Source organism: Diaphorina citri, unplaced genomic scaffold (genome assembly GCF_000475195.1).
Source record: "Diaphorina citri unplaced genomic scaffold, Diaci psyllid genome assembly version 1.1 scaffold4268, whole genome shotgun sequence".
NCBI lineage: Eukaryota > Metazoa > Arthropoda > Insecta > Hemiptera > Psyllidae > Diaphorina > Diaphorina citri.
The window spans coordinates 1-9,875 of record NW_007381667.1 but is presented as its reverse complement, the minus strand read 5'-3'; the positions used below and the strand labels follow the sequence as shown (position 1 = coordinate 9,875).

Genomic DNA, 9,875 nt, shown 5'->3' with positions numbered 1-9,875 from the left:
GGAGACAGGGAAAAGAAGAAGCCAGAAAAAGAAATTACAAGGATGTAATGAGGAGAGAGAGAGGGAGAGGGATAGCCAGGAGAGAGAGAGAGAGAGGAAGGGGAACAATTCATGACCGGAGCCACAATTAAACTTACTCGTAAAACGAGTTTAAGCTCTGAGCTCTAATACGGTCGGAGTGTTTTTAGCAGCGCTCAAATTCTGTGCCTTTAGTTAGAAACACAAAAAAAAAATATAACGAGTTTAAACTCTGAGCTCTAATACGGTCGGAGTGTTTTTAGCAGCGCTCAAATTCTGTGCCTTTAGTTAGAAACACAAAATACATATGTACTACCTAAATATTATGTAAGTAAAATATTTTGTAAGTAGGTATGTAACTACCTACCTACAATTTTACATACAATAATATTACTAAGCCATCAAGTGCATACCTAAGTACTGGCCTGCCCTACGAGGGATAGCCAGGAGAGAGAGAGAGAGAGGAAGGGGAACAATTCATGACCGGAGCCACAATTAAACTTACTCGTAAAACGAGTTTAAACTCTGAGCTCTAATACGGTCGGAGTGTTTTTAGCAGCGCTCAAATTCTGTGCCTTTAGTTAGAAACACAAAAAAAATATGTACTACCTAAATATTATGTAAGTAAAATATTTTGTAAGTAGGTATGTAACTACCTACCTACAATTTTACATACAATAATATTACTAAGCCATCAAGTGCATACCTAAGTACTGGCCTGCCCTACATACATATAACGTTGTAACAAAAACACTTCTATGGAAATTCTCAGAAAGGGGGTTTTTACCTTTTCAGAGGGAAAACTTTCTCCTAACGTAACCAGCTTTATGTTTTCTTTACCTTGGAAAAAAAAAACAAGGTCCTTCTGGTATATACATGTTGTTAAAAACACCAACTTAGTGACTCAAACGAACGTGGAAAGAGAGTGTGTATGCCAGCCTACTTAGCTTAGTTGGTAGTGCGTCTGCCTTGTAAGCGCTAGGCCGCGGGTTCGATTCCCGCCCGGGGCGGATTTTATCCTGATGGGATAATGTTCGTTCTCGGAAACGGCTGGCTTTCTCCTATCCTGTCTTCCTTCTCTCCTCGATTTCGGGACGATAAGACCATAGCAGTTAAAGTTCCCTCTGTCAAACCTCTTAAAAAAAAAAAAAAAAAAAAAAAAAAAAAAAAAAAAAAAAAAAAACAAAAAAAATTGGCTAAAAATGTAAATTTTTTTTAAAAACCTTTAAAAATTCGCGCAAAAAAAAAAAAAAAAAAAAAAAAAAAAAACAAGGAGTTCATTAGTTGATCTATAGGGGGGACCCCCAGCTAGGATTGCCAGATTGGGGGGTTTTCCTCCAAACCGGGGGTTTTTTTGGTCTTGACTGAGAAAAAGGAGAGATAAGAGGAAGAGCTAGAAGAAAAAATAGAAAGTAATTAAACGGAGAAAGCAAAGGAGAGGAGAAGCTGGAGGGGGAGGAGAAAAAGAGGACGAGGAGAAGTAAGCGAAGGAGAAGAAGAAAGAAAGAAGATAGAAAAGGAAAACCTGAAATAAAAATTTAAAACAGAGGAAACGACGAAGGAGGAGGAAAAGAGGAGAAAAAAAAACATAGGGTAGAATAGAGTAGGAATCTTCCCCTATATCTTTTTTTTCGACCTCCCTCTCTTCCTCTATTTATCCTTCCCTGTCCTCCATTTCTCTTTGTCTCGTATATTCTCGTACGTCGTACGTAAAGTGGGGGTCTGTTTGAACAGCTCAAAAAGAAAACAAAAAACCCAGCGAGAAAAGATAATCATGTTTGCGTCTACAAGATAGGAAGGTACAAGTTAGCTAGATATGTTAGATATGTAGTGGGTATGTCTACAGGATAGGAGATAGGTAGAAGTTACCTAGATACAAGGTAGCTAATAGGTGGTAGATACGTTTACAAGATACCGTAAAAAGTGGGTGGGTGGGTAGTAGGTACAAGTGCTTATCCCTACATCTACAAGGTAGGAGCAGGAGTGTCTCCGCTGTCAGCTTTTGATAAGGTACCTACTCAAAAGTCTTCTAACTTATGGGGGGAGCTGTAGGTATCTAGAAGAAAAAAAAAGTCCTTGTTCTGAAGTCACGTCAATGGGGAATTGCTACAAAAAGGATCAGCACAAATGAGCAATGACCAGTGTTATTATAGGGTTAGGTTAAACGTACACAAAAAGGAGCTTTCTTTTTCATTCTCATGGCTTCTTCTCCTTCTTCTCCTCCTTCTTCGCCTCTTTTTCTTCTTCTCCTCCTCCTCTTCTCCTTCTCCTCCTTCTTCTTCTTCCTTCTTCTTCTTCTTCTTCTTCTTCTTCTTCTCCTCCTTCTTCTTCTGTTTCGTCTCCTTCTTCTCTTCTACTCCTTCTCCTATTCTACTCCTCCTCTTTTCTTCCTCTTCTTTTTCTCTTTTTCTCTTCTCCTCCTCCTCTTCTTCTCCTCCCTTCTTCTCTTCTTCTTCTTGTCCCGACTCATAACTCATAATTCTGTTTGTTCTTACCTTTGTTTGTCCTTGTTCCGCTGCTGCTTCTTCTTTCGAAACACCCGTTTGACTCGAAGCAGGATGAGGGCAGCGCGATCTATCGAGAGTCCTTGGCTCGACTCCTTCCTAACGTCTGGATTCATCTTGGATGCAAAGTTCTCAAGTCCTTTCAAACACAACAAATTAATTTTCTTGAATTGGCCGAGTCTCGAACCCGGCGGTTCTAAAGTTGTACCAATCGATCTCGTGTAGAAAGTTATACAGGACAGAGCGCTTTGTTGACCCAAGTATACTGGGGATTTTATTGGATTAAAAACTGAGTGTACGGATTAATTTCCTATGAAGATTGATGCTGAACATTGACCACCCTATAAATATTTATGTACTTACTTGAATTATTCTGCCTACTTGGATTATTTTCGATTATTTTCAACATCAAAAATTCAAAACCTTGTTGCTTGTTCAGTCTTAAAAAACACTAATGAAATTTAGTTGATGTTAGCTCGAAAAAAAAGAAAAGACTAAACACCCGAAGTCCAAAATTCCTTTGTTAAAGTTAATAGGATAGATAGGTACCGACAGTCAAAAAACAGACAGGAGAGGCGTTAGTATTTTTGCATTCAGTAAGTAGGTAGGTGCCCAACTAAAAAGTTATAGAGTAGGTACCTTAGGTATAATTTATTATTACCTATAGGTAGGTGAGTAACGTAAAATTAAAATTAGATTGTAAAACTAAATAAAAACACCCGAAAGTTAGGTAGGTACCTACGTAAGAATTAGGTACCTATGTATCAATTAGTCTAAAATAGGTAGATTTAACATTTATTCACTAATTAGAAATTTTGGAACAATTAGGTAGGTATGTTACAAATGTTAATTATTTTTTAGTAGGTACAGTAAGTAGGTACATAAAAGTTAAGTTAATAGGATAATTAAATTTAATAATAAATAGGTAACATGAGGGAGAAATTAAAAATAGTTAAGTCAACTTTAGGAATCGCGATTTTTTGTCCCAAGTTCGAATTTTAAGTTAGGTAGTCGAGTCGGCAAAAAACGGCGAGTTCGCGGAAAAAAACTTTTCGTCCCGGCGAAAAACTTCCGGGCGCACGGCACTCACGAAACGAACTCGATGGAATTTCTATCACGACTGAAAATGAAAAAGCTAACTTTATGGACATGAAGCACAAACTAAGAATAGGACAAGTTCCGAGAACGAACCCGTGACCTAGCGCTTACAAGGCGGACGCGCTACTCACCAAGCTAACTAGGCTGGCAACAAGTATAGACTCAGATTGTGTTCCGGCGTAGAAACACACTACTATCATGTCACGTAGGTACATAAGTTCATGGGGAGTCAGAAAGATGTAGTTCAAAGTTTTTCTTGTTATTAGATGATGGCTAAATAGTAGGTGGCTAAATCTTCTTGTTATTATTGTTGATGTTGTCTAGCGACTTCTTTTTAGCGTCCACCTTGCGAATTGGTCAATAATTCGCTCATTTAGCTTCTTGTTATTAGATAATGGCTAAATAGTAGGTGGTTAAATCTTGTTGTTGTTGTTATTGTTGATGCTGTCTAGCGACTTCTTTTTTTCCACCTTGTGAATCGACTCTCCGATCGGAATCACAGTCGACCCGAACACACCCGAATCAACTTCGGCAGTTCCCGATCGCGCTTTCACCGAGGGACTGTAGTTCATGGGGAGTCAGAAAGATGTGGTTCAAAGTTCTCCCATAATGTAATAAGGTGATTTCGTTCATGATAGCCACACTGCCCTCACGTCACGTGATAGTAGTGTGTTACCTTTACCCTCAGCTGCACCGTTTGTCAAAGGAGCCTCGGTTTGCCTCGTTGTTGTTCACGGACGAATTGCTGTTCAAGGTCGCAGTGTTATTCAAAGACGAACTGTTGTTCACGGTGGAACTATTGTTCAAGGTCAAGGGACTGTTTCGGGACAGTAGCCTAGACTGTTCCGGCCCAGGGGATTTAGATTTGGCACTTGGACTTGTGGAACTGTTGTTCACGGTCGAATTGCTATTCAAGTTCGAACTATTGTTCAAGGACGAATTGCTGTTCAAGTTCGCAGTGTTCTTCAAAGCCTTTGGCACTTGGACTTGTGGAACTGTTGTTCACGGTCGAATTGCTATTCAAGTTCGAACTATTGTTCAAATTCAAAGACGAACTGTTGTTCACGGTGGAACTATTGTTCAAGGTCGAATTACTATTCACAGACGCATTATTCACTGAATCCATACAGGAGATTTGATTGTCTTCTAAATGGCTTCGAGCAGTACCATTGGTCGCTAAATCGTCCACTTGAGAGTTGGATAGAGGAGAATTTCTAGTACCAAGGGTCCCCCCCCCTCACTCCCTACAGAAAAGTTTCATTTTGAAAATTGTCACGCGCTCTCTTAATAGAATACCGGGAAAATAAACTTAACGAAGTAAGTAGTTATAGGGTTGGGCTATTATTTTCTATTTTATTTGCCAACTGTCTAACTAGGAGGTATTTTTTTAAAAGAGGTTTGACAGAAGGAACTGTAACTGCTATTGTCTTATCGTCCCGAAATCGAAGAGATAAGGAAAACAGGATAGGAGTATAAAATCAGAATAAAATCCGCCCCGGGCGGGAATCGAACCCGCGGCCTAGCGCCTTCAATAAGAGGTTTAAAAAACAACTACCGACGTATACCCAACTAGGTATATAATATAGATACATATCTAACCCTAGGTAGAATCGAGAGTTAAAATAATAAAATAATAAATAATTATGTACAAGCCAGCCTAGTTAGCTTGGTTGGTAGAGCGTCTGCCCTGTAAGCGCTAGGCCGCGGGTTCGATTCCGCCCGGGGCGGATTTTATTCTGATTTTATACTCCTATCCTGTTTTCCTTATCTCTTCGGTTTCGGGACGATAAGACCATAGCAGTTACTGTTCCCTCTGTCAAACCTCTTTTTATACTCCTATCCTGTTTTCCTTATCTCTTCGGTTTCGGGACGATAAGACCATAGCAGTTACTGTTCCCTCTGTCAAACCTCTTTAAAAAAAATACCTTCTAGTTAGGCAGTTAGCAAATAAAATAGAAAACTGATAATGTTAAGACTTTTTCAGTTATAGTTCCCTCTATCAACCTTTTTTTCTCTCAAGTCCCTTGTCACTTTTTGCTGCTAGACTGACTGAACTTTGAATCAGCTGATCAGCTCCAGTCATCACTAGTTGTCCTCAAGGCCGTATTTAGGTGGCCCTCCCCTTTGATCTTTTTGCTCCTTTACTATGGGGTGGACTCTGAAAATTTGACCATCCCATCCCGATACATATAACTGTTTGGAGGATTTAGACTCTAGGGTGCCCCCTCAATAAAATCCTTTCACAGACGCATTATTCACTGAATCCATACAGGAGATTTGATTGTCTTCTAAATGGCTTCGAGCAGTACCATTGGTCGCTAAATCGTACACTTGAGAGTTGGATAGAGGAGAATTTCTAGTAGAACCTTTATTGACAGTTGAGCTAGAACCATCTTGGACTAATTTCGGACTGTTGTCTGATTTGGAAACATTAGTACTATTTTCTACTGTTTTTGAAGCATCTTTATAATCATTTCCTACTGGTTTTAAACCATTTGAACCATCAAATAAAATTAGAAGAGATGAAGCAGGATGTGAAAAAAGGTGAGTTGGTTTTAGGAACCGGTTGAGAAGGGACACTCTAATAATCTGATAAACTTTTATAATACCTAATAAAATGATATGTATAGGTACTTACTTCATACTCTTCATAAGTGGTTCTCCTGTGTGACCTGGAAAGTCAAAGCTGCAGACTTTCCACGTAGGTATAAATAAAATTAATAGAAAAAATCTTTAGGTAAAAATTCAGGTATAACGTGCTAGTGCTGTTACATGCACAAGGGACTGTTTCGGGACAGTAGCCTAGACTGTTCCGGCCCAGGGGATTTAGATTTGGCACTTGGACTTGTGGAACTGTTGTTCACCAAAAAGTGCAAAGCGAAAACTTGAAAGAAAAAAAAAGAAAAAATATAACGTAAATTTTCAAAATTTAAAAAATGTGCCGCCAGAAAAGCATGGTAAAAAAATTGTCCTTAGCGCGCTATAATTTTTTATGCGCTATTTAACGCGCATTTCATGGCAGTTCAAAAAAGCGAAAGTTTTCTGAACGCTCATGGGCATACTAAAATCAGCTGTTTTTTGTTGATGAAAAATTTATCAAAGTTGGGAAGTTGAGGAATTTTTCATCAGTTTTTCCAGAAGAATTTCGGTTCAAAGACGAACTGTTGTTCACGGTGGAACTATTGTTCAAGGTCGAACCCTTATTGACAGTTGAGCTAGATTCGTCTGATTTTGAACTATCTTGGACTAATTTCGGACTGTTGTCTGATTTGGAAACATTAGTACTACTTTCTACTGTTTTTGAAGCATCTTTATAATCATTTCCTACTGGGTTTAAACCATTTGAACCATTTCTTACTAATATTGAACCAACTTCAGAACTGACTTTGTGCAGATTCAAACCATTTTCTTCACATTTCGAACTATCTTTGACTAGTTCCTCCTCACCAAGATTTCCTTTGTCTTTCTCATCTGCAGATTCAAACCATTTTCTTCACATTTCGAACTATCTTTGACTAGTTCCTCCTCACCAAGATTTCCTTTGTCTTTCTCATCCCCACTTAGATCAGGTATGCCTTTCCCCTCAACAGTCTCAACTTTCCTAGTATTTGTTTTACTCGTTTCAGCCACAGTGGATGTTTTCCCAGTATTTGTTTCAGCCACGGGGTTGGATGTTTCGTAGTCTATTTCCAGCCGTTTCAGAGTGTTGCGATTATTATTATTTGTTTATAATTGTTTCGCTGCTGACATTTTTGGATATAATAATTGTTTCGCTGCTGACATTTTGGATAAGAACTTGGCCTTTTTTCACATTTGTGTTTTTGTGGTTTCATTTTCTTCTTACCTTTGTTTGTCCTTATTGTTACCTTTCTTTGTCCTAGTTCGTCCTTCTTACTCGTACTTCTGTTTCTTTTCTTACCTTTGTTTGTCCTTGTTACCTTTCTTTGTCCTAGTTTGTCCTTCTTACTCGTACATCTGTTTCTTATAATTAAAATCAAGGAAGGAAGAAGTAGATCTACCTATTTAGGGGACCTTGATAAATCAACCAGAAAGAGTCTGTTGAGATTCCCAAACAGGGTTGAACTGAAAGCTTTGTTTGTGAAGAACGTTATGTAAAATTTTATTGCAAATAAAAAGAATGAAGGACTACTAATTCTGTTGTCATTTTTTCACCAGAAAGATTACCATCTTTTTCAGAAGAAAAAAATCTCATCTCTGGATAAAACCTACCTATTTAGGGGACCTTGATAAATCAACCAGAAAGAGTCTGTTGAGATTCCCAATCAGGGTTGAACTGAAAGCTTTGTTTGTGAATATTGCAAATAAAAATAAAGGACTACTAATTCTGTTGTCATTTTTTCACCAGACAGATCACCATCTTTTCCAGAAGAAAAAAATCTCATCTCTGGATAAAATCCTATTTAGGGGACCTTGATAAATCAACCAGAAAGAGTCTGTTGAGATTCCCAATCAGGGTTGAACTGAAAGCTTTGTTTGTGAAGAACGTTTTGTAAAGTTTTATTGCAAATAAAAAGAATAAAGGACTACCAATTCTGTTATCATTTTTTCACCAGACAGATCACCATCTTTTTCAGAAGAAAAAAATCTCATCTCTGGATAAAATCTGTTGCTGGCAGGAATCGAACCAGTGACCTAATCTTTACAAGACAAAACAGGCACACCACCCTCCAAGCTAACTAGGCTGTCTCTTGAATTTTTAAACCTATCCCTTGTCAAACTAAGGGAAATAAGAATAAAGAAGGAAAAGAGAAAATAATTAAACAGAAAACAACAACGTCAACAACATTTTTGGCAAATCATGACAAAATCGATTTTATTGATTTATTAAGTATTCCATGTCTTTGGTACAACAAAGTTAAACAAACATTACATGGAAAAAAGTACATCGTAACAAAAAAAGAGAAATTTGAACATCTAAAAAATAATAAACTTTGAATAAATAAAAAAGAAAATGGAATTTGGCTAAAAATTTACACACGCGAGTGTGATAAAAAAAAGATTCATAGGAGGGAATCGAAATATAGTGATAGCACTCCTTTCAAAAAAAATCAAAAGAAAATTATTCTAAACATACCTACTTTCCTTCCTATAGGATAAGGAAAGTAAAAATATTTATACAGGGCTGAAAGTGTTAGGCACCCTGTTGAAACAAAAAACGAATCACAATTAAAAGTTAACACAAAATAAATCACCTACAGACGAATGTATGAAAAGTTAAACAAATTAAGATGCAAACTAAGGGAAATAAGAATAAAGAAGGAAAAGAGAAAATAATTAAACAGAAAACACCAACATTTTTGGCAAATCATGACAAAATCGATTTTATTGATTTATTAAGTATTCCATTTCTTTGGTACAACATAGTTAAACAAACATTACATGGAAAAAAGTACATCGTAACAAAAAAAAAAAGAGAAATTTGAACATCTAAAAAATAATAAACTTTGAATAAATAAACAAGAAAATGGAATTTGGCTAAAAATATACACACGCGAGTGTGATAAAAAGATTCATAGGAGGGAATCAAAATATAGTGATAGCACTCCTTTCAAAAAAAATCAAAATTATTCTAAACATTACCTACTTTCCTTCCTATAGGATAAGGAAAGTGAAAATATTTATACAGGGCTGAAAGTGTTAGGCACCCTGTTGAAACAAAAAAACAAATCACATTTAAAAGTTTACACAAAATAAATCACCTACAGACGAATGTATGAAAAGTTAAACAAATTGAGATGAAAATTTCATCATTCTCATCCCTATATGGAATTTAATTTTGAATTTAACTAAAAAAAAAGAAAGAAAAAAAAGACCTTTTCTAAAGTGAGCATAACTTTCCTGGTAAAGAAAGTACAAGATTGGATAGATATAAATAAATAATGGTAGTGTTTATTTATACTGTTCGAATATGTAGGTCATGAAGACATTTCACCAGCAATATCCTATTGGTGATCAAATTCTAAAAAAAAGTTGAGCAAAAAATTTAATACCTTGGCTGGGATTGAACCCGCGCCCTCCCGATTACCAGGAGAGTGTCTTGCCCACTACACCATGGAGAGAATGTGCTAGTTTTGAGAATAGTAAAAAGGTAAGTACAGGAAAAGTTGCACACATTTTAGCCCCTGAACGAATGCTGTATAAAGTTTTAAACCAAAAAGAACAAAGAAAAAAAAATAATAAATTTTAAATACAATAAAATAAATAAATAATAATAATGATTGATGATAAATAAAC

The 9,875-nt window shown here is 36.7% G+C and overlaps 1 protein-coding gene across 1 annotated transcript; it reads right to left on the bottom strand.

Annotated features, from left to right (window-relative positions):
- Positions 1 to 3,740: 3,740 nt before the first annotated feature.
- LOC108253887 (putative protein TPRXL) lies at positions 3,741 to 7,174 on the bottom strand. The gene is made up of 4 exons (XM_026831847.1): positions 7,151 to 7,174; positions 6,777 to 7,086; positions 4,435 to 4,591; positions 3,741 to 4,178 (listed from the first exon to the last, which is right to left on the bottom strand). Exons 1-4 carry the CDS (start codon positions 7,172 to 7,174, stop codon positions 4,034 to 4,036), a joined length of 636 nt encoding a protein of 211 aa, XP_026687648.1. The 3' UTR covers positions 3,741 to 4,033.
- Between the last annotated feature and the right edge of the window lie 2,701 nt (positions 7,175 to 9,875).

Bases quoted from the DNA above. Each gene is read 5' to 3' on its own strand.
- LOC108253887 (XM_026831847.1), bottom strand. From the start codon at position 7,174: ATGAGAAAGACAAAGGAAATCTTG. The intron at 7,087-7,150 runs GTGAGGAGGAAC...TCTGCAGATGAG, and splicing joins GAAAGACAAAGGAAATCTTG to AAAGACAAAGGAAATCTTGG. The intron at 4,179-4,434 runs CTTGACCTTGAA...GAACTACAGTCC, and splicing joins CTACTGTCCCGAAACAGTCC to CTCGGTGAAAGCGCGATCGG.